This window comes from Cetorhinus maximus, chromosome 2, assembly GCF_964194155.1.
Source record: "Cetorhinus maximus chromosome 2, sCetMax3.hap1.1, whole genome shotgun sequence".
NCBI lineage: Eukaryota > Metazoa > Chordata > Chondrichthyes > Lamniformes > Cetorhinidae > Cetorhinus > Cetorhinus maximus.
This window is the reverse complement of record NC_135880.1, coordinates 143,478,991-143,504,534: the sequence shown is the minus strand read 5'-3', so window position 1 is coordinate 143,504,534 and position 25,544 is coordinate 143,478,991. Positions and strand designations below refer to the sequence as shown.

Below are 25,544 nucleotides of genomic sequence, written 5' to 3'. Positions count from 1 at the left end.
AAATATAAACCAAAGAGAACAATTCAGAAGCAAATGCAGGATAGGGACTCTGGGAGTATATGCACACAAATCATGAAGTTGGCTGGGGAAGGTTGAGAAACTGGTAAAAAAAAAGGCATAGAGGATCTTGAGCTTTATAAACACAGGCAGAGAGTTCAAAAGCAAGCAAGTTATGATGAACCTTCATAAATTACTGGTTCGGCCTCAACTAGAAAATGTCTAATTCTGGATGTGAAGACTTCAAAAAGGGTGCAGAAAGGTTTATGAGAAAGGCTCTACAGATGATTGACTTCAGTTACAAGGAAAGATTGAAGAAATTGGACCTTCGGTCTGTCCGCAAAAATGACCCAGACCTCCCTGTCGCCTGCCATTTTAACACTCCATCCTGCTCTCTTGCCCACATGTCTGTCCTTGGCTTGCTGCATTGTTCCAGTGAAGCTCAACGCAAACTGGAGGAACAGCACCTCATCTTCTGACTAGGCACTTTACAGCCTTCCGGACTGAATATTGAGTTCAACAACTTTAGATCTTGAACTCCCTCCTCCATCCCCACCCCCTTTCCATTTCTTCCCCCTCCCTTTTGTTTTTTCCAATAATTTATATAGATTTTTCTTTTCCCACTTATTTCCATTATTTTTAAATCTATACCTTTTATGCCCTTTTAGTCCCATTTCACCCCACCCCCACTAGAGCTATCTGTACCTTGCCTGTCCTGCCATCCATTCTTAATTAGCACATTCGTTTAGATAATATCACCACCTTCAACACCTCTTTGTTCTTTTGTCTGTGACATCTTTTGATTATCTGCTCCTATCACTGCTTGCTTGTCCCTACAACCACACCCCCCCAACTTCTCTCCCCCCACCCCCCCCACCCCTTTCCTATTTTTACTTAGTTCTGTTGAAGGGTCATGAGGACTCGAAACGTCAACTTTGTTCTTTTCCGCCGATGCTGCCAGACCTGCTGAGTTTTTCCAGGTATTTCTGTTTTTGTTTTGAAGAAACTGGGGTTGTCCTCCTTAGAGAAGGTCGAGAGGTGGCGGAAGGGTCGAGAGCCAGAGGACATTGATTTAAGTTGATTACAAAAGAACCAAAGGTGACATACAGTGAGTAGTTACCATGTAGAATGCACTGCCAGAAAGGGTGTGAAGGAAAATTTCATCACAACTTCCAAAAAGGGACTTGATAAGCACCCAAAATGCAAGGCTGCAGGGACTAGCTCGCATAGGATGAATGAGTTAAATGGCTTCCTGCTGTTTTGTATCCATTCAATGATTCTAAACTAAGGCTAAAAGAATGCTATCCTTTATATCTATAGATCTAGAACGCATGGGAGTAGAAGTTATGCTTCAGCTGCACAAAGCTCTAGTTAGACCATACCTGGAGCACTCTTGAGCAGTTCTGGTCACCACACACGAGTAAAAATATATTAGCCTTGGAGGGAGTGCAGTGCAGATTTATCAAAATGATACCTGGACTTGAAAGGTTAAATTACAAAGAGAGATTACAAAAACGTGGATTGCTTTCCCTGGAAATGTTCATTTTAAATATGAGATTAATTGTTTTTCAATAACCAAAGGTATGAAGGGATATGGGGCAAAGCAGATATATGAAGTTAAGTTACAGATCAGCCAGGATCTCAAAGGCTCGAGAGGAAAATGGCCTACTTCGCTCATGTTCCTCTTTCAATCTTTAGCCAGCAGAAATAACTTAGTGCTTTGTCTAACTTACTCCACATAAAACACATAGGGTTTGACACGGTTCTGTCCTAGATAAATTGCTGAGCAACCACAGGTAAGGTAACATTGTAGTCACATTCACTATTTTTTTATTCTTTCGTGGGGTGTAGCCATCACTGACAAGCCAGCATTTGCTAACAATCCCTAATTGCCCTTGAGGTAGTGGTGGTGAGCCCCCTTCTTGAACCACTGCAGTCCATCTGTTATCTGTAGAAGTTGATTACAACTGAATGGCTGGCTAGGCCATTTCGGAGGGATTTAACAGTCAAGCACATCGCTGTGGATCTGGAGTCACATATAGGCTAGACCAGATTTCCTTCCCCAAAAGGACATTAGTGAGACAGATGGGTTTTTATGACAATCGATGATAGCTTCATGGAACCATTACTGAGATCACCTTTCAATTCCAGATTTATTAATTGAATTCAAATTCCATAAACTGCCATGGAGGGATTTAATCCATGTCCCCAGAACATTAGCCTGGGCCTCTGGATTACTAGTTCAGTGAGATTACCACTACACCACCATCTCCCATAATTCTAATTCTAGTAGAAAACACCGTAAATACACTCAGGGTGTATTTACTTCAACATTTACTACTGTTCAGCAGCCAAGGGAGTAAACCACAACATTTGCCATTTTATTCAAACTTTTGGTTGTTACTGAGTTGGGCTTTTAACATAGGACTGACTAGCAATGGTACTAAAATACAAAGTTTGTTTTTTTATGTTGATCCTAGAAGGCCACTAGCAACTTAGAAGCACCAAACCTGTTACTATTGTGCTACTGACTGTTGCGCATATGGCCTAAGTTGCCATTGCAGTAGACAGACTGCTTATGACAAATCCCTGACTATAACATACTTCTTAGTTTTCAGACTTGTTTTACGGTACATGATTAATAGAATCATAGTACAGTATAGCAGTAAAAGAAGCCATTCCACCCACTGAGTCCGTGCTGGATTTTCCCCAAGAGCAACCCAGTTAGTTCCATTCCACCGCTCTTTCTAAAAGTTCCTGCAATTTTTGCTACTTCAAGTATTTATCCAGTTCTCTTTTGAAGGCTACTATTCAACTATGTCCACAAACCTCTCAGGTAATGCATTCCAAATCCTAATTGTTGACTAAAATGATTTTTCTTCTTACTGCCTCTTTATTTTGCCAAACACCTTAAAATTGTGATATATTGTAGGCTTAGTCTTTGGTATGAGCTACAGTGATAGGTTCGTGCCAAAGGTTAGAGTTTGTGAAATCAAGCAAAAAATAACTGAATAGACAGTAAATTGGCTTCAAAACAGAAAGCATGGGTAGTTTATCAGATTGGAGGAGGGTATAAAATGATGTTCCACAAGGATCAATACTGCGTCCACATTTATTCATATTTTACATTAATAATTTGGCTTTAAGAAAAGTAACTCATCAAAATTTCCACATGACACCAAATTAAGGGTATAACTAACACTGAGGAAGAATGCAACATAATACAAGAATAATAAGAAACTTGCAGACCAGGCAGTTAAGTTGCAAATGAAGTTTAACATAGAATAGATATATGTGAGATGATGCACTTTTTATAGGAAATACATCATTTACATCTTAGAAAATAAGAAACCGAAGGGGGTCAACAACCAAAGGGATATAGGGCTAGAGGTGAATGAATAATTAAAAATATCGCAAGTTAGAAAAGCAATTAAAAATGCTAACAAAGCATGGAAATTTATTTCTGAGGTATTGAACTCAAAAGCAGTGGATGTGAGAGGATGGCGCAAGACAAGACGAGCATGACATACCATAACAGCAGATCTCCTGATAGGAGTAGCTCCAAGCAGGAAGCAGGAAAATGTTAAAATTGTATAGGACACTGATCAGACTACACTTCGAATGCTGTGAACAGTTCTAATCCCCATACAATTAAAAAAAGACATAGAAGCAATGGAGAAAATGCAAAAAAAACTTAAGAAAGGCAGTGCACAAAGGTTTCAGCTTTCAGGAAAGACTGAACAGATTGGGACTTTTTTCTTGAGAAAGATGAAAACTTAGAGAGGAACAGATAAATGAGTTTAAAATAATCAATGAGTTGGCGAGGATTGGTGTGGTGAGAATGTTTTGGATTCTCCCACAAGTGGAAACAAGGGCCATAAATACAAGAGAATTACTAATAACTTCCGTAAAGATATAAGGAGAAATTTCTTTACTCAGAGTGGGATTAGAATGTGGAACGCCGGCCACAGGAAGTGAATAAGGAGAACGTGGATGCTTTTGTAAGGAAACTAAACAAGTGCATGAGAGAAAATGGAATGGAAAGATATGCTGAAAGCATGGACTGAGGCAAACTGAATGGAAGGAAACTCATTGGCACTATAAACGCTAGCACGGTTTAGTTGGGTTGAAACTCTCAATAACTAAAACATAGTTTTGCCAATTTACCAAAAAACACACAAAAAGGTTAAAGATCACACGATGCATGCATCGTGTGAATGAGTATTGAGATTGCGTGCTGTATGGTGCTGCCTATCACTCATCTTTATTTACCAATCAGAAATGCTATTCGTCACATCTGGATCCCTAAGTAGTAAACCTGTGAATGGTGGCTAACAAAATGGATATCACAGGTTGAATTTATAACCCAATACCCACCTTAATAAATATAATAGGGGAGTAGACATTAATAGTTAGGATCACTTCTCCAGCTGGAATGGAATCTTCTGGGTGACTGGGCTTCCTTCCTACAGTGTGCATTTCCTGAATTACACAAAATAAAGATAAAAGCGTAAGACATAATCCATGTATTTAACTGCAGCAGTTAGACTTTTAAATTAAGTAGAATTTTGGGATTTTTGAAATTTAGTAACATTTAAGTCTGCCCTTAAATAACTGCATGCTTTGACTTGCTCCACCTACGATATGAAAAGTTTAACATCTAGTTCCACATGAGTTCAGAAGTTACTTCTGGGTTTAGTGAGTGATAATGGAATAACGTTCCCATCCATTTCTTACAGATTAACAAAGAATAAAGCTACAGAAAAGTAGGCTTCATGGTTTTGATCATTTTATGCACAAACTATTTTATCAACAAATTCCAGCCCAATAATGTGCAAATTGGCCAGAAACTTTTGCGAGGGAACTGCAAATTGCCACCGTGAACTGCAAATTGTCACAAGCTCCTGCACAATTTGCTCTGCTCCGCTGTTACCTTTGCCAAAACACCATCTTGCCCTAACTTACAAACAAACATATGAAATAGGAGAAGTAGGCCATTTGGCCCCTCGAGCCTGCTACACCATTCAATAAGATCATGGCTGATCTGTTTGTGTTGAGTTCCACATTCCCATCTACCCCTAATAACCTTCGGTTCCTTTGCCTAACAAGCATCTACCTACCTCTGCCTTAAAAATATTCAGTGACCCTGTTTCCACTGCCTTCTGAGACAGAGTGTTCCAAAGTCGCACAATCCTCAGAAAAAAATTCTCCTCATCTCTTTCCCTTAAGGGAATCCCTAATTTTAAAACAGTGCCCCCTAGTTCTGGACTCACCCACAAGAGGGAACGTCCTTTCCATGTCCACCTTGTCAAGACCATTCAGGATCTTATATACTTCAATCAAGTCACCCCTCACTCTTCCAAACTCCAGTGGAAACAAGCCCAGCCTGTCCAACCTATCCTCATAAGACAACCCGCTCATTCCAGGTAGCTATCTAGTAAACCTCCTCTGAACCGCCTCCAACGCATTTACATCCTTTCCAAAACTGCACACAATATTCGAGATGTGGTCTCACCAATGTCCTGTATAACTGAAGCATAACATCCTTACTTTTATGCTCAATTCCTCTTGTAATAAAGGATAGCATTCCATTAGCCTTCTTAATTACATGCTGTACCTACATACTAACTTTTAATGAATCGCGCACAAGAACACATCGATCCCTTTGCACCTCGGAATTCTGCAGCCGTTCTCGTTTAAGCAATACTCTGCTTTTTTATTCTTGCCAAAGTGAACTTCACATTTTCCCACATTATACTCCATCTGCCATATTTTTGCCCACTGATCCTATCTATATCCATCTGCAAACTCCTTATGTCTTCTTCACAACATACTTTCCTACCTATCTTTGTCTCATCTGCAAATTAAGCTACCATGTCGTTGCTCCCCTCGTCTAAGTCATTGATGTAAATTATAAAAAGTTGAGGCCCCAGCAGAGACCCCTGCAGGACTCCACTCATCACATTCTGCTAATCAGAAAAAGACTCATGTATGTATATTCTGTTTTCTGCCAGCCAGCCCATCTTCTAGCCAGGCTAACATGCTGCCCCCTACACCACGAGCTTTTATTTTCTGCAATAACCTTATCAAATGCTTTCTGGAAGTCCAAGTACAGTACATTGTTAGGAACTAGAGATAGTTTTAAGTAAGTTATATGTGTATGTGTGTGTTAGGAATAAGGTATGTCTTTAAGTTTAATTTGTATTTCTGTATGTGTGTGTTAAGAAAGGGGGGGAGCTTGAGTTTTGGTTTCACTTTAAAAGATGCCTGCATTCTAATGAGGTTTTATGACTCTTGGAGGAGACCTAAGACAAATACAAGGTAGAAAAAAAAACTGGGCTGCTGCTTAGCAACAGGTGGCCCACACAGAGGCAGGGAAAAACAGAAAGCAATTTTTGTTCGGTTGAAGCCAGGAGAGGCTGGACATTGCAGAGGGAAATGCAAAGGGAGCAGATTTCCCATAAGAACAGAAGGAGGTTCCAGAAATCAAGGAGCAGGTCCTAAAGGAAAAAAAGAAAGTCCCAAGACCTTCTGGTCAAAGGAAGAACAAGAATCTGGAACAAGATCTTGTTCAGCGGAAGTGAAAGTAAGGGGCAGAGAGGAAGGCTCCAAGCTTAAAGCGAGAAAGCTGCAGGATGCAGACTTAAAGCAAAATAGACTTGCGAGAGGCCACAAGATCCAAGGAGACAGCTGAAGGTCTGAAATTCTTTACTAAGGGCATGTAAAGCAGTGGTGTTATGTTGGCATGGCTGAGCACTTGAGAGAGAGAGAGAGAGAGTGCGTGGAAGGGAAAGCTTGAATGCATGTGGCGTTCCAGGGAAGAGGAACATTGGAAGGAGAGTTCAAAGCCCTGGAGGTGGACCCTTGTGGAAGACGTCTGAGAGAAAGCATCATTTGGGAGAAGGTTCCAAAGCGTGTTCTTTGACAGTGGAGATTGGAAACTTTTGTGTGAAAAACGGCGTTCAGTGAGACCGGTTGGCTCACACTGCGACAAACATCTGGGGAGAATTGATGAGAAGTCCATAGCATCTGTTTGGGGGGACATCTGTCACTTAGTTTCAGAGTGTGGTGTGCCTAACCACAGATTGCCTATTGGTTTAAGTGGACTGTGTACTTACTATGAACATCAGAGTATAAGATAGCTTTTGTAACTTGTGTTATCCTTATGAATCTGTATATATCTGTAAAGGTATAGTTGTGGGTGAAGGAGCATTGTAATATAGTTCATCTTGTTTAGTAAATGTTTTAGTCTTTTGTTAAAAGTTCATCAGCTGACTCCTGTGACTATGCTCAGTAGCCGCCCTCCACGTTTCTAAACAAAAAATAGAAGTTAGAATCTATCAAGCCGGGTTCCATCTTGGGATCTGACTTGTCCAGTCATATCAGCTGAGATCATAACAATGTCTTCTATGCACAGCACATGTTACTCCTTCAAAGAACTCTAATAAATTGGTTAAACATGATTTTCCTTTCATAAAACCATGCTGACTCTTCCCAATTACTTTTGAGTTTTTTTAAGTGTCCTGCCATAACCTCTTTAATGATCAACTCTAACACCTTCCCCATGACAGACGTCAAGCTAACTGGCCTATAGTTTCCTGTTTTCTGCCTCCCTCCCTTCTTGAATAGAGGGATTATATTTGCTACTTTCCAGTCTGATGGAACCTTTCCAGAATCTAGGGAATTTTGGAAAATTAACACCAACGCATCTACTACCTCATTAGCCACCTCTTTTAAGACATTAGGATGAAGTCCATCTAGACCCGGAGACTTGTCAGCCTGCAGCTCCATCAGTTTGCTCAGCACTGCTTCCCCTAGTGTTGCAATGTCACCAAGTTCCTCTCTCTCCTCCACCTCCTGATTTACAGCTATTATTGGAATCATTTTTTGTATCCTCTATAGTGTAGACAGAAGCAAACTATTTGTTCATTTCATCCGCCATTTCCTTATTATCTACTATTAATTCCCTATTTTTACTCTCTAGAGCCTTGTTCTTCGTTACAAGGCCTACGAGCCAATGGCAGCTCCCATCCTCACTAAGTGCGGCTCCCCAACTCTCCCTTTCCTGTAATCTTGTTGAGCGTCGTGAGATTTGTTTCAACGTTGTTTCCTGTGTGACTGGCCTGGCGCCACTTTGGAGTGGCTTCTCGCCTCTCCCCAACCTCCGAGTTGCGGCAGGATCTTGAACAGGAATGCAAGTCCAGGAGAGGGAAGCGGCGAGAGAGCGAGTCAGTGAGCGGAAGGTTCGGCAAGAGGGTGGGTCACGGAGGGGAAAGAAGCCACAACTCGAAGGTCAGGGAGGGGGAAGAGACCACAATGCTGAGGGTTGGGGAGGAAGATGATCTGCAGTAACCAGGAGGGTTAGGGAGCAAGAGGTTCAGGAAGCAGGATAGGTGGCAGGCAGGAAGTAACTTAAGTAGAAAGCTACATTTTTCTTTTAAAACAAAATAAGTTTAAAAATATAAAAGTTATTTCATTTACCAATGTAGGAATTTAGCAAAGTAGAATATTGCAACTGAGAGGGTATAATGTTTTAATATTTGCTTTTTTTCTGATTAAGGAAGCTCCTACAGAACCTAACTACAGTTTCATCATTGATCCCTATGGGACCCAATGATTCACTTAAAGTTGTGATTTTCAGGAACTCAACCACAACTTTAAGTGGGGACTTACTGTATTCCTAACACAAAAATAGAAAATGCTGGAAAAACTCAGCAGGTCTGACAGCATCTGTGGAGAGAGAAGGAGTTGATGTTTTGAGTCCGTACGACCCTTCTTCAGAGCTGTTTCAGATTTCTAGCATCTGCAGTATTTTGCTTTTAACTTACTGTATTCCTATTTATTTTATTTTTAACATTAAAAAATGTGTACTAAGCCTATCAAAAGTCAGCCTTCTTTACACATCACATTGACCACATGGCACAACGTGTGCCAATAAGTATATTTAAGTATGTGCATTGTATAGTAACCGTTATATTACCATAGCAACCACCATAGAAGTAGCAGAGAATTCAACTGTTGGTATTGTTTTTTTAAGCCCAGTTACTGGAAATGGATCGATTCTTAATTCCGGTGAAGAGAAAATCGGAAAGTGAAACAGAAGCAAAAGCAGATAAAAAGAATGTAACTGTGGATATTAATAAAACAAACAAAAGCAGGTCTACAACAACTACAGAAAACGAGAAGGCTGGAGGAGGAAGTGGCCATGATAAGGCCATAGGTGAGCCACAAGGAAAAAATAAAGATACGTGCTTTGGAAGATGAAAACCGAAAGTTTCAAGAAAAGTGGACTGACAAGTTTCTCTTTGTGCTTCATGAACATGTATGAAACCGGTTTGTTTAATTTGTCAGTAGACATGTTCTGCTTTTAAGCACAGCAATTTAGAATGCCACTGCACAACAGCGCATACAAGTTTCAATGAAACTTACCCACCTGGGAGTAAACTAAGAAAAAGTGAAATGCAGTAACTTACTGCTTCATTCAAAGGCCAGCAAAAAATAGAGAGATCGAGCTCCGTTAAAGAGGCATCTTTTGAAATCGCATAGATTTTATCAAGACATAAAAAGGCATTTATCAAGACATAAAAAGGCAGAGATCATTAAGGAGTGTTTTCTGGCTTCTGCAGAAATCCTGTATGCCAATTTTAAAGCAAATAAAGGGACTGGAACAGTCTGACACAACAATAACGAGAAGGGTGGAGGAAATCCAAAAAGAAATTCAACAACAGTTAACGACATCTTTTGGCAGCACCTTGTTTTAGTATAGCGGTGGATAGAAGTACAGATATACGTGATCTCTCGCAATTGTGTCTGAGTTTGTTTCCCTAAAGAAGGATTATTTCATGAAGAACTGTTGTGTTTAACATCTTTGAAAAGTCAGGCAAAAGAGGGAAACATTTTGACTGCCTTCCTCGATTTTTTTGCTGAGAATAACCTGGATTGGACAAAGCTTACATCTGTGTGTACAGATGGTGCACCAAATATGTGAGGGAAGGAGAATGGATTAATCAGCCTGATGAGGAAGTGAGTGGAAATATCCAAAGCCACCATGTTTCACTGCATTATACATCAAGAAGCTCTCGTGGGTAAACTGAAGAATAGTGAAATACAGAATGTCATGCAGTTGGTTGTAAAGGTGGTCAATTTTATTGTTTCAAGAGCACTGAATCACAGGCAGTTTCCAGCATTCCTGGAAGAGTGCGAGATAGAGTATGGCGACCCAGTAATGCACCATGAAGTGAGATGGTTATCTTGTGGCAGGGTCCTTGAAAGATTTTTAGGTCTCCTCCTTCAGATTCGTTAATTTCTTAAAAGCAAGGGGAAAGACTTGGAAAATCCAGGGTGAATAATAAAATTGGCATTTTTGACCAACATCACGTGCCATTTGAATACGCTAAATTTCCAATTGCAAGGAAATCAAAAACTTCTCAGTAACATGTTGTGTGTAGTAACCGCTTTTCAAAACAAGATTACAACATTAGTCATTCCCAACACGCACTTTGATCACTTTCCAAAACTCAGGACAGTCACCTCAGAAAATCCAGAGCTTTTGAAACATTTCAAGTATAATTCATTTGTACACATTTTGGAAGAATTGAGGGTGGATCTTGAGACTAGATTTAAATCGTAATGGGGTACAAGGAGTTTTAAAAATTTCATTGAGAACCCCTTGCACATAGCAGTGTCATCTCTGTCATCATTTATCACTGACTTTTGATCAGACCGTGCTAAATTGGAGTGAAAGTGTGGAAATTCAGATAGGTGACATCATGAAGTCTGAACTCAAGACAGGCGTTTTTCTTTCTGGAACATGGTCCCTGACACACAATGCCATCTCTGAAACACTGTGCGCAAAAATTGCTGTCATTTTTTCGTCATTACATATACCGTCGAATCTATCTTTTCAACAATGAATATTGTCAAAAGAAAACAGAGAAACAAACTGACCAATGAACATTTGGACTGCCTTACGAGGATCGCAATGACAGACTATGAATACAGCATGAAGAAAGTCAAGGAGCAACAGGCACACTGTCGCTCTTCCAGTTTTTAAAGTAAGTTTTGCATTACTCAGCTTTTAAAAAGTTTACTTTATTAAGTGCATTTTTAATTCCTTATATTTTTCTGGTTATTGTTTTATAAATGCTGTTTTTTAAAAATTGTATATGCGTATTTATTTTTTAAGTATATGTGATCTGTTTTAGCTATACACATCGCTCTGTAACTTTACATCATGAAGGAGTAGTAAGCAATGATAATTTAGTAAATTAGTCAATGTGGCTCTCCACATAGCAGGTTTTTTGCTAAGGTGGCCCTTGCTTGAAAAATAGTGAAGATCACTGTTCTGGAGGACCAACACTCGCTTTACCTACTCTTTTCCTGTTTAAATACTTGTAGAAACTCTTGCTATCCATTTTTACATTTCTAGCTAGCTTTTTCTCATAGTCTAATTTCTTTCTCCTGATTAAACTTTTAGTAATTCTCTGCCGTTCTTTACCAATCTGACCAATCATCTGACCTGCCACTCATCTTTGCGCAGTTATATGCTTTTTCCTTAAGTTTGACGCTTTCCCTAACTTCTTTAGTTTACCACGGAGGGCGAGTCCTCCCTTTAGAATTTTTCTTTATAGTAGGAATACACTTATTCTGAGTATTCTGAAATATCCCCTTAAAATGTCTTCCACTGCTTCTCTATTGATCTATCCCCTAGCCTACTATCCCAATTCACTTCAGCTAGCTCAGCTTTCATGCCCACATAGTTGCCCTTATTTAAATTTAAAATACTAGTCTTACGCCCACTCTTCTCCCTTTCAAACTGGATGTAAAATTCAATCATAATGTGGTCTCTGATACCAAGGGGTGCCTTAACTCTGAGGTCATCAATTAATCCTGTCACAATACACAATCTAAAGTAACCTGCTCTTTGGCTGGTTCTAGAACGTGCTGTTATAAGAAACTCACCCGTGAGTTTCGTGATATTGCTGGAATCTTGACATTAATTGTCCATTAAACTTGCCACAGAAAACTAATTTTAGTAATTAATAGCACAAGACAAATTTAACAATGTGGCAAGTGTTAATAACAATAGAAAATACTGAAAAGACTTAGCAGGTGAGGCAGCACCTGTGGAGAGAAAAGCAGAGTTAAAGTTCAGGACGCTCAGTTTTGATCGAATGTCACTGCTCTTAAATATTAACTCCATTTCTCTCTCCAAAAATGCTGCCAGATCCAGAGCATTTCCAGCATTTTGTTTTGATTTCAGATTTCCAATATTTTGCTTTTGTGATAATCATTATTGACTGCCAATCAACCCCTCTGGCCCAGAAAGTGAAGAATTAACAGTAGGGAGTCTCATTCCTTCAGGTAATGAATTGTGGGAAATTTTTAAAATGTCAGCCATAATGTGCTATGCTCACATTAGTAGTCAGCCTCAATTTTTCAGCCCACAAATGCACGTTTTACTTACTGGTACCTTATGACCGGACACAAGGGATTAGGCAAGGCCACATGAGTTGTATTGCGAAATTGCATGGAGTTTAAGATATACCCACTCTTTGCATCGGATGCCAATGACATTTCAGAATGGTGACCACCCATGCCATTAGTTCACTTTTATACTCACATACAAGTCAATCCCCACTTTTGAAAGTATTTTGACGCTTAAAAGGTCAACTTATACATGAAATCTATGTTCAATTTTTTTCTTATTCTTCTCTCTCAATCCAATTTTTCTTTCCTTCTTTACTTCTCGTTCTGTACCCAATTTGACATTGCATTCACCCACTTTAATTCACCCTCTTCCTTAATTATCAATCAATGAATCTCTTTGGTTAAGGAGATAGACAGCTGTCTTGTCATTTGTCAAGGTACAAGGTGCACTTTCAGTGACTTGCAGCAGTCCACCAAACAAAGATTTAAATATTTTTGCTTTACAATCTATAAGTCTACATTTCATACTCAATTTTTATGGGAGCAATGTGTCAAATAACCAGAAATTCAAACAGAATTTGCTGAAAATATGGTTTCTAAACCAAAACCATTAAAATGATGATTAAGGCAAATGTACTTACATATTCATGTTCAAACGTTTCCTGTCTACAGGTACGATCGTATATCAAACGTTCCTCTCTCTTTTCAATTACTTTCTTTCGGATTCTGTACAAGAAAATAATTTCAAGGTAAGAGCTTGAGTTTGAAAACAAATATCTACAGCTACCCTACCACAGCATCCTACTGTTTGGCTTCAACATTCTACCTGGAAGTCCATTCCAAATGCTAACAATCCTTTGGATTAGGAATTTTGACAATGGACCTAAATTGGCTTCCATTTTCTGCATACAAGTATTATTTAAAACAACTTTTGCTGAAGTTTCTTCTTCCACTTGTGTATATATAGTTTATGCATGGTTTCCTCGAAATGTGTAGGATAAACAGATGTTAAAACTGCCACTTCAAAAAAAATCACGTAATCCAGAGAAAATGCCATTTACTTGAAGTGAAAGGGGCTGACATTCCCTACAATGAGAAGGACATTCTCCTGATATATTTCAATATTTATTAAAATCCTTACGGTATTGAAATACATCACCTACAAACACAGTGCAATATTATTAGGAAGGTTAGTGCAGTGGTTATGTTACTGAACTGGTGATCCAGAGACCTGGACTAATAATCCAGAGAATGGAAGTACAAATTCAACCATAGCATTGAGAACTTAAATTTAGTTTTTTTTTAAGTCTCAAAATATAAAGTTGGTATCAGTAAAGTGAACATGAAGCTGTCAGATTGAGGTTAAAAATCCAACTGGTTCACTAATATGGTTCACTCGTATGCTCTAGAGAAGGACACCTGCCGACCTTACCCAGTTTGGCCTATATGTGATTCCAGTACCACACCAACATGGCTGACTCTTAATAGACTTCTGAAGTGGACTAGCAAGCCACTCAGTTGTACTAGGGCAACTAAAAATAGGCAATAAATGCTTCCCTGCCAGTGACGTTCACATCCATGGTATGAACTTAAGAAAGAACAGTTCCTTTATATGCCTGTCAGGATTTAGGTGGTGGATGTATGAAGAAGCCAGGCAAATGAGGGAATTAACACCATGACAAATATCTTAAATTTTGCAGCCTAGGAGCACTGTTCTGCACCCACCAACACCCCTCTCCCCACCACCCCCCAGCTGTGGTCTGGCAGCACCTTGATTTTAAAATTGGAACCTTTGATTTGCCACATGATAGTTATTTTAAAACTGGAGCACTGCTTTTCATTTCTTTAAAAAAAATGTTGATGAGTGACTCCAAATACTTTTGTATGGCACTATATCACATAGGTGCAAGTTTGTTCCAACCATGTCACACAGTCCCTAACTGCCAGTAACTCCTTATTGGAAGAAGTTTTAAAATTTTAATCCTTGTTTTCAAAACCCTCCATGGCTGTGCTCCTATCTCTGTAACCTGCTTCATCCCTAAAGCCCACAGAGATCTCTGTCCTTAAATCTGATCTCTCAAACATCCCCTATATACCTTCAGCTACCTAAATCCTGGAATTCCCTCTCTAAAACACTGCCTCCATCTCCTTCTTCAAAACATTGCTTAAAATCTACCTCTCTCCTTTCCTAGTTTCGCATTGTGGCTCAGTGTCACATTTTGATAAGGCCCCTGTAAAGCGCACCTTGGTATATATTATGATAAAGATGCCAAATAAATGCAAGTTATCAATACAAAACTACCTGCGAAGCTCCCAATTTTCAGCCTAAACACCTTGAGAAATCATATAAGATGCCCCTTCAGTCATTGCACTTCCCTAGAACACTAAATATTTTAATGTATTCCAACTGCTCCAAGCATTTCCACTGCTGCAAGACAGGGAAGAGTTAAAAAAGAGTCTAAGGGATGGGAACATGAGATTGGCAGCCAAGGAGCAATGTTGAGAGAGTAGAGGAGAAACCGCTAGGATTTCATAGTTACGTGCACTACAATGGTGCAAGTGAAAGATGACCTTTCAACCCCAAAGACTGCGTGAAATCTTGTACGCTGATGACAAAGTTCTACCAGTTAATCGAACACTACTAAGGCTGCTTTCATATTAAACAGATTCTAAAAACAAAAACAGATAATTACTACTTATAGTGATGTTGCAACACTTATGCCCAGTCTCATTTTCAGTTTTTACCTGATGGCTTTTCAACACGCCTGCACAACCACAATATTATGACTACATTATGATTTTGCATCTAACAGCTGAAACACCACTATGAACACAGGCAATTCGAACACCATGCTGAATAGCCATCTGCCTTGGCTCAGCTGGTACTGCCCTTGCCAGAGTCATTACGTCAAAGGATCAAGTCCAGAGACTTGCGCACCAAATCTGGGTTGATACTTCCACATAGGACTGGAGTGTTTTGCACTGTCAGAGCTGCCATCTTGCGAATGAGGCATTAAACTAACAACCCAATTTTGCTCTCAGGTGATGTAAAAGATCACATGGCACTTTTCAAAGACGTGCAAGCAAGTTCTACTGGTGTCATGGTCAACATGTACTCCTCATCCATCAATAAAACACATGATCTGGTCATTAATCTCATTGGTGTTTGTGTGTAAAAACTGGCTATTACGTTCCCCTACATTGCAAAGGTGACCATACTTGAAAAGTATTTAATTGGCTGTAAAACACCTTGGATGTTTGAATGTTATAAATGACGCTATAGAAATGCAAGCTCTTTCTCAATACTGTTATCACTGTGGTGCCAGCATCCTGCTAATGAACAGAACTTCAAAAATACTGTAATTCAATATATGTTCCATGCTCCAATACTGCCGTTTCTGGTATTAAAAGTAATGTTGTCTGCAATTAAAAATATAACTTTTTTAAATGTCTTATGAAAATACCTGGTCATGAAGCTGTACTTCCTCCAAATAATAAATTTCCAGCATCCGCAGTATTTTGCTTTCATGCAAATAATAAATGTTGTCTGTCATTTGTTCTTTAGTTAAAAATGCCATATTAAATCACAATCATGGACAATAGATACACAACAAATTACAGCCCTGCCTTCAATTTCATCTCAGGTTCAACATCACTGGTTTCTCCCACAAGTGTTTCCTGTGCCCCTTACAATCCTTTACTGCGCAATAGCATAACAGTTAGTATGAAAACTGAATACTGTATTCTTGCATACATTTCTGTCTTCTAGAAGAATGACTATTGCACTCTTGTGAAATGAGATCAAAAGTGAGCTAACAAGGTGATTTACTTAACTAACATGAGTGAACAGATTAACATTTACAGCAATTTTTGATCTATCCCAGGACTGTCCTTGCAATATAGAATATAATAAAGCATGTCACACTGCCAGTGGGTCAGTGACATTTTTCTAACAGGCAATTCTGAAACCACAGGTACTAAACTTAAGAGTTGTGTTCCAGATTTCTTGTCTGTCACCTTGTCCCACCTCGGCATGAAACCAAAGTGTTATACTCCAATCCTCTCCAAATCTGTCTGGTGATTGGCAGCAAATTGGCTACTGCTTTTCTAGGTTACAACTCCCTTGACAGCAGTATCCCATTGAATTCACAAATGAATTTATTCTAACAGATTTATGTTAACATGCTCATCATCTCAAACTAAAGTGATATGTAAGGAGAAGCATTTTGGACAAACACATTAACTGGTTCTACTTCACATTCATGGAATGTGTTTACTTTGAGGAGCGATTGTTACTGATCCAGAATTAATAATATTTAATAAAAATTATCCCAAATTCCTCAAAAATCCCAAAATATGAGTTCAAGTCACTGGCACTCCACAACATGGGCACGTATTACTTCGAGGAAAACACAATTTCTGTCCATCTAGCCTGCTCATTCCACGAGCAATTGTCCCCAACTCTACTATGTGCATGTAAGGTTGCAAAATGTACATTAATGTATCTCTCTCCCAAAAAGAATTAATAGCAATGAAGTAGGGGTCAAAATTTTTTTCTGAGATTTTGAGGGCTACTTTTTGATGGCTACATTTTCATTTTCACTAACTCCTCCATTAGGTAATGTAGTCACGTAGTAACAGTATCTTCTGCATTCGTGCTGAATTTTGAGGGTTTCCTTCTTTAGTTAGGTAAGATAGCACAATATCAAAGACTGTCTTCCTCATGCACTTGGAAGCAGATTCAAAAGAAAACTTCAACAGGGTATGGGATAAATATCTGAAGGGGAAAAATTGCAAGGCTATGGAAAATAGCCAGGGACCAGAACTAATTGGATAACTCCTTCATCAAATTGGCATAGACACGATGGGCCAAATGGCCTCCTCCTTTAGAATTTTAATGAAAAGGTTACATCTAGTCTAGTTAATTTAAAAAAAAAAGTTTATTAGTTACCAGCTCGGAGGCCTTTTTCAAACACTGAACATCACCTCATATCAACTTTCATCTTTGGCTATGTCAGTGAGATTTAGACAAGAGGTGTAGGGGAGTACTTTACAGATTAACATTAATGGCAGATCTTATATAAAATCAATAACTTTCCACATAACTTTTTCATCATAAAAGGTGGCTCAGAGCAGGCTCTAACAGCAAGGCGGTTCTGGAAGAACCTCGTGTATGGCCAGAGAGCTGATTAATGACCATTGATTTATTTCAAATTGTAGTCTCCGCAAATAAAGAGGGTCAAAGACTGATCTTGGTGATGGGCCTGGACAATCTCTCAGTGTGTAAGGTCACGATCCACTCCCTTGAACTCTCCTGGGAAACTGAGAGAACCTTTGAATTCTCTCTCATTAAATGATGGGTCGAGGGTTCTGAATGTGAGAAACCTCACAGTAACCAGTGATTAATGATCCGCCGTCATCACAGACCTGTTACCGTCTACAGGCTCTATGGATCAGTGTGCTTACTTTAACTTGTTAACAGTTCCAGCAGGAATCGCTTTTGATATTTTACCCATCTGTTGCCATAGATACAGGGCCTTTCCCAACATAAGAGTATAATGATGATAAGAAAATTAAAATGGGATGGGCCTTCTCTTCCAATTGCCTCCCCAACTACCACCACAGGATTACAGGGAAATTAAAACGGGACCTTCTCTCCACGGGTTGCTAGCTTTGAATATATTCTCGGCAGCCCCCCCAACCCCGGGTCTGCTTCTGGCCTCGTTGCTTGATTTCCAGCCGTCTCCTCCATTCTGTTTTCTATTTTTGTTTCTTCTCATAGACCTCCTGGAGGATGTCAAAGTTTCACAGTTGAACAAGTTGGACTCGTCATGCGGGATAACTGCTCCAGCTCCTCCAATCAAAAGTTCCCTCCCTTCCACTCTTGCTGTTGATCCAATCATAGATCCTCTCTATGGATGAGATGCAAGAGTGGGGAGGAAGGAAATTTGTGATTGGAGCAACTGGGGAAGCGAGGATGGGAGAGACAGAATCTGTGGTCAGAGGGGCATCGACTGGCAGATTCAGTCCTCCAATCAAACTCTGCCCTGTTTTCCTGCTCCCAATGAGACACCTGCGCTTGCAATTCTTCAGCCCTGTTGGACCATGGAGGAGCCATAATGCAAGGTAGCTTGGACGATGTGAGTTTTCTTGAATTTTTCACCCTTTATTTTTTTCTTGGGCTACCTGCAATGCTGAGGAAGAATCTACCCGCCACCGTGTATTTTGAACTCTGCAATGAAGTAGAGTATATAACTTCTTTAAAAAAGTTTTCTGTATTCCTTCCTCATGTGTGTACAGCACCCATCTAAAAACATTACAAGGCCTGATGATATACAGTCTTCTCCCTTTAGACCCTGATCTGATAAGAATTTTTGCCACCGGTTTGGCTTCTTTAGCTGTCCCTATTTCCTGTTCTTTACACCTTCCTCTTTAGAATTCACCCTATAATTAATTCTATTAATCCACAATCTACACATACTAATGATCATTGTGGTGGTTTTAATCAGAGCAGAGAGAGGAGTCCTGATAATCTCGGATTTGAATGGGGAAAATGTTCAACTTTCAGGCATATGAAGGTGCAGGATTTGAGTAGAGTCAATCCTGTAGAAATGAAGACCTCTTTTAAAAAAAAAACTTACAGTCCCAAATAACTTACCACGTAATAGGTACAAACTCCACTGTGAAACAAAAGGCACTCACAAATAGCGAATTACAGGTAGCCTTTAATGCAAGTACATTTACAAATTAAAAAGTTGGACATACAAGTAAGTGCCATGTGGCAGAGGAATGAAAAAAACGGCTTTTGTTTAATTGTAATCTCTTAGCCCAGCATGCATTGACACAGCAACAAAGGAACACTTCTACCTTTGAAACTGAATGCCTGCATTGCAATATCACAGAGATAAAAACAAAAAGCTGCGGATGCTGGAAATCCAAAACAAAAACAGAAATACCTGGAAAAACTCAGCAGGTCTGGCAGCATTGGCGGAGAAGAGCAAAGTTGACATTTCGAGCCCCCATGACCCTCGAAACGTCAACTTTGCTCTTCTCCACCGATGCTGCCAGACCTGCTGAGTTTTTCCAGGTATTTCTGTTTTTGTTTTGCAATGTCACAGGGTGGGGGCTGGTTAGCTTGTTGGCTAGAGTGTGCTGCAGAATGTTAATTACCTATCTCAGGGTAAGAGAGTTTTCTCTGTCACTATGGATTCTGGGCAAAGATATCCCTATTACACAAAAGCCAGGAAGTGTTAGTCAGGGGCTGTGAAATTGCTGGGCGTAGAGTGAGAATGGGGAAGGGGGACTAGGAGCAGTTGTGGTGATAGTGAGCTCGGGTGGAGACACAGACAAATATATAATAAAAATACATACTCCAATGTGACTAGGTCTGTATCTTCTGGGATGACATCTGTACTGGTCTCTTCTTCTGTGCAGTTCAATGTATCAACACTGTGCAAAACAAAGAAATATTTCCTTTGGGCATACTTATTGGGAGTGACAGCATCACGGTCATACACAGTGAGTCTTAACTGTGGCATTATTACACTGGACGGATCCATAGAAGCAACTGCACCATATAAAAGTAAAATGCAGAACAGCAGTGCCCTTCAGCCACTCACCTTAAAACCAAGATCACAATGTAAAAGGATAATCAAATAAAACGGCAATCAAAGAAAATGGAGATTGGCCACGCATAGATGATTTAAATAAGACTAAACTCATGGAAAAGCCAATAAGTAAGAAAAGCCTTCTTAAACGTTCTCCTCCAATTTGGGTTTGTTCCCTTATGATGGGTTCTAGCTTGTCCATCAAGCAGAGAAATGGACTAGAAAAAAAACTTGGAGCATCGGGAGTGCCCAACCATAAGCCAATCCTGTAACGACCATCTTGGCTGTGCTATAGAGATCTGCTGTGTAAAGGCTTTCTTATATGTTAGTGTGCCAGTACTATCAGTTGCAAGTTGCAGCTTGAATGTATGCCCTGCTCCAGTATAGATCTGCCTGTTAAGCAATTAAAGACTTATAGGTTTGACTTCAGGCACTCAGTAATTTGCAGGATGCAGACTTAAGTACTGGTCCTGGCTCCTTCCTCCTACCGGGCAGTAGGCTGTTTAATATCCACTGGGCAGGAAAATACCCCTCACACCCATCAAGCGACACTTGCTTAGCAATAACCTGCTAACTGATGCCTGGTTTGGGTTCCGCCAGGGCCACTCAGCTCCTGACCTCATTACAGCCTTGGTTCAAACATGGACAAAAGAGCTGAACTCCAGAGGCGAGATGAAAGTGACTGCCCTTGGCATCAAGGCAGCATTTTACAGAGTGTGGCATCAAGGAGCCCCATCAAAACTGGAGTCAATGGGAATCAGGAGGAAAACTCTCCACTGGTTGGAGTCACACCTAGCACAGAGAATGATGGTTGTGGTTGTTGGAGGTTAATCATCTCAGCTCCAGGAGTTCCTCGGGGTAGTGTCCTCGGCTCAACCATCTTCAGCTGCTTCATCAATTACCTTCCTTCCATCATAAGGTCAGAAGTGGGGGATGTTCACTGATGATTGCACAATGTTCAGCACCATTTGCGACTCCTCAGATACTGAAGCAGCCTATTCCAAATGCAGCAAGACCTGGAAAATATCCAGGCTTGGGCTGACAAGTGGCAAGTAACATTCGCACCACACAAGTGTCAGGCAATGACCATCTCCAACAAGAGAGAATCCAACCATTACCCCTTAATGTTCAATGACATTACCATCACTGAATCCTCCACTACCAACATCTTGGGGGTCACCATTGACCACAAACTGAACTGGACAAGCCATATTAATAGTGGCTACAAGAGCAGGTCAGAGGCTAGGAATCGTGCGACGAGTAACTCACCTCCTGACTCCCCAAAGCCTGTCCACCATCTACAAGGCACAAGTCAGGAATGTAATGGAATACTCCCCACTTGCCTGGATGAGTGCAGCACCAACAACACAAGAAGCTTGACACTATCCAGGACAAAGCAGCCCACTTGTTTTGCACCACATCTACAAACATTCACTCCCTCCACCACCAACACACAGTGGCAGCAGTGTATACCATCTACAAGATGCAGTGCAGGAATTCACCGAGGCTCCTTCGACAGCACCTTCCAAACCCATGACCATTACCATCTAGAAGGACAAGGGCAGCAGATAGATGGCAAAACCACCACCTAGAAGTTTCCCTCCAAGTCACTTACCATCCTGACTTAGAAAGATATTGCCGTTCCTTTACTGTCGCTAGGTCAAAATCCTAGAACTCCCTTCCCAAAGGCACTCCACATGGATTGCAGCAGTTCAAGAAGGCAGCTGACCACCACCTTCTCAAGGGCAATTAGGGATGGGCATTAAGTGCTGGCCCAGCCAAGCAAAGCCCACATCCCACGAATGAATAAAAAAGTGCCTCCACCAATAAGGGAACATTGCAATTGCATTGCTACAGACTCCAATTCTTGCCTCCGCATCTGTTTTCCCAGCCTTGCGTCTGTGGGGAGGTAGTGGCATAGTGGTATTGTCACTCGACTAGTAATCTATGCTTGGGGGAAACAAGTTCGAATCTCACCACAGTAGATGGTCAAATTTGAATTCAATTAAAATCTGGAATTAAAAGCCTAATGATGAGCATGAAACCATTGCCGATTCCCCTAGTGTCCTTAAGCGGAAGGAAATCTGCGATCTTTACCTGGTCTAGCCAACACGTCACTCCAGGCCCACAGCAATGTGGTTGACTCTGAAATGGCCGAGCAAGCCACCTCATTTGTAGTAAACTGCAAAAAAGTCACAAAGGAATGCAACCAGATGGACCACCTGGCATCGACCTAGGCAATGGAAATGACAATGGCAAACTCAGCCCTGTCGACCCTGCAAACTCCTCCTTACTAACATGTGGGGGCTTGTGCCAAAATTGGGAGAGCTGTCTGACAGACGAGTCAACAACAGCCTGACATAGTCATACTCACGGAATCATAACTTACAGACAATGTCCCAGACACCACCTTCACCATCCCTGGGTATGTCCTGCCCCACCAGCCCAGCAGAGATGGCAGCACAGTGGTATACAGTTGGGAGGGAGTTGCCCTGGGGGTCCTCAACATTGACTCTGGACCCCATGAAGTCTCATTGCATCAGGTCAAACACGGTCAAGGAAGCTTCCTGCTGATTGCCGCATACTGCCCCCGCTTCAGCTGATGAATCAGTACTCCTCCATGTTGAACACCACTTGGAGGAAGCACTCAGAATGGCAAGGGTGCAAAATGTACTCTGGCTGGGGTACTTCAATGTCCATCACCAAGAGAGGCTCAGTAGCGTCAGTACAGGCTAAGCTGGTGGAGTCCTAAAGGACATAACTGCTAGACTGGGTCTGCAGCAAGTGGTGAGGGAACCAACAAGGGGGAAAAATATACTTGACTTCATCCTCACCAACCTGCCTGCCGCAGATGCATCTGTCCATGACAGTATCGGTAGGAGTGACCACCATATAGTCCTTATGGAGACGAAGTCCCTTCTTCACATTGAGGATACCCTCCATCATGTGTGGCACTACCACTGTGCTAAATGGGATAGATTTTGAACAGACCAAGCAACTCAAGACTGGGCAATCACAAGGTGCTATGGGCCATTAGCAGCCATCAAGTAGCATTTGCTTAGCAATAACCTGCTCACTGATGCTCATTTTGGGTTCCGCCAGGGCCACTCAGCTCCTGACCTCATTACAGCCTTGGTTCAAACATGGACAAAAGATCTGAATTTCAGAGGTGAGGTGAGAGTGACAGTCCTTGACATCAAGGCTGCATTTGACCGACTGTGACATTAAGGAGCCGTAGCAAAACTGGAGTCAATGGAAATCAGGGGGGAAACTGTCTGCTGGTTGGAGCCATACCTAGCACAAATGAAGATGGTTGTGGTTGTTGGGAGTTCAGTCATCTAAACTCTAGGACATCACTGCAGGAGTTCCTCCTGGTAGTGTCCTAGGCCCAACCATCTTCAGCTCCTTTATCAATGACCGTCCTTCCATCATAAGGTTAGAAGTGGGGATGCAAGCTGATGATTGCACATTGTTGAGCACTATTTGTGACTCCTCAGATACTGAAGCAATCCATGTCTAAATGCAGCAAGACCTGTATAGCATCCAGGCTTGGGCTGACAAGTAGCAAGTCCCATTCACACCACACAAGTTGCAGGCGATGACCATCTTCAACAAGAGAGAATCTAACCATCACCCCTTGACATTCAATGCCATTACCATTGCTGAATCTCTCACTATCAACATCCTAGGGGGTTACCATTGACCAGAAACTGAACTGGACTAGCCATATAAACACTGTGGCTACAAGAGCAGGTTAGGGGCTAGGAATCCTGCAGCAAGTAACTCACCTCCTGATTCCCCAAAGCCTGTCCACAACCTTCAAGGGACAAGTCAGGAGTGTGATGGAATACTCTCCGCTTTCCTGGATAAGTGCTGCTCCAACAACATTCAAGAAGCTCAACACCATCCGGGACAAAGCAGCCCGCTTGATTGGCACCCCATCCACAAACATTCACTCCCTCCACCACTGACGCACAGTAGCAGCAGTGTGTACCATCCTGTAGGAGCTCACCTAGGCTCCTTAGACAGCACCTTCCAAACCCACAACCACAACCATCTAGAAGGACAAGGGCAGCAGACACATGGGAACACCACCACCTGGTAGTTCTCCGCCAAGCCACTCACCATCTTGACTTGGAAATATATCGCCGTTCCTTCACTGTCACTGGGTCAAAATCCTGGAGCTCCCTTCCTAACTGCACTGTGGGTGTACCCACACCATAGACTGCAGCGGTTCAAGAATGCAGCTCACCACCACCTTCTCAAGGGCAACTAGGGATGGGCAATAAATGCTGGCCCAGCCAGCAAAGCCCACATCCCTTAAATTAATAAAAAAAGCTAATTAATTCCCCAGCCTTTTCTTTGTCAGCGAGCTCCACATGGCTCTCACCCGCACACCAGCCGCAGCTCCTCCACCATGTCTGAGGGGAGGCCCAGTTGCATTGCCAGCTGCTGCCCCACTTCCTCCTCGTCCTCTTCCTCGTCCTCTTCCAATCCCAGGTGCGCCTTCTCCAGCTTCTCCCGCCACAGGCTGCCGAAGGAACCGACGCAGAAAATTTTCGAATTCACGTCCGTCAGCTCATACTCAGGAACGCAACACAAAGTTGAAGCCGCGACGGACCCAGATACACTAGGCCCCGCCGCCATGATTTTTTTTCAGCTTAAGCAGGGAGCGCGGAGCATTGTGGGAGCTGTAGTGCAATATACCGGAACTATCATCACCAGAACCGAAGTTGACTACAAATCCCAGAGAGCAACGCGCCTGGACTTTTCCTGGAGTGTAATTGCTGAGCTAAACTAGAGATTAAAGTCAAGGTGAAAAGAGTTCCTCACCTAAGGTGATTTATGAATGTCCTGAATGGAAGGAAATCTTTTGTCCTTATCTAATCTGACCGATATGTGACTTCAGACCCATAACAATATGGTTGACTCAGACTCTTAACTGCCCTTTGGAATGGCAAGCCACTGTTATCCACTACAAAAAGGTCTAATAATTAAGGACAAAATAGGATGGACCACTTGGCATCGACTTAGGCATTAGACGCAATAAAGATTTAATCAGCCTAAGCCAAGCCTGCAAATTTCTCCTCACTAACATCTGGGGACTTATGACAAAGCTGCCCCACAGGCTTGTCAAGCAACAGCAGGACAAACCCACCAGGTGTGATAGCACTGTGGTCTATTTTGGAAGGCAATGGTAATGGGACTCCTCAACATTAACTCTGGACCCCAAGATGTGTGTTGCTGGCAAGGCCATCGTTTGTTGCCCATCCCTAATTGCCCTTGAGAAGATGCTGGTGAGTCACTATCTTGAACCGCTGCAGTCATCTGGTGTAGATACACCTACATTTGTGTTCGGAAGGGAGTTCCTGGATTTTGAACCAGTGACACTGAAGGAATGGCAATATTGTTCCAAGTCAGGATGGTGCGTGGTAGAGGTCTTTGGTATGGAAGGTGCCGTTGAAGGAGCCTTGGTGAATTACTGCAGTGCACCTTGTATATGGTACACAC

At 41.5% G+C, this 25,544-nt stretch overlaps 1 protein-coding gene across 1 annotated transcript in view; it reads right to left on the bottom strand.

Moving 5' to 3' along the window:
* Nucleotides 1–24,704, bottom strand: part of snapc3 (small nuclear RNA activating complex, polypeptide 3) — a 51,632-nt gene extending 26,928 nt beyond the window's left edge. The window contains exons 1-4 of the mRNA XM_078570326.1: nt 24,424–24,704; nt 19,798–19,875; nt 13,068–13,152; nt 4,375–4,479 (exon numbers count right to left, since the gene is read on the bottom strand). Coding sequence (XP_078426452.1) covers nt 4,375–4,479; nt 13,068–13,152; nt 19,798–19,875; nt 24,424–24,680 — 525 coding nt within the window. The 5' untranslated portion in view covers nt 24,681–24,704. The remainder of the gene's footprint in view (nt 1–4,374; nt 4,480–13,067; nt 13,153–19,797; nt 19,876–24,423) is intronic.
* Nucleotides 24,705–25,544: the final 840 nt, after the last annotated feature.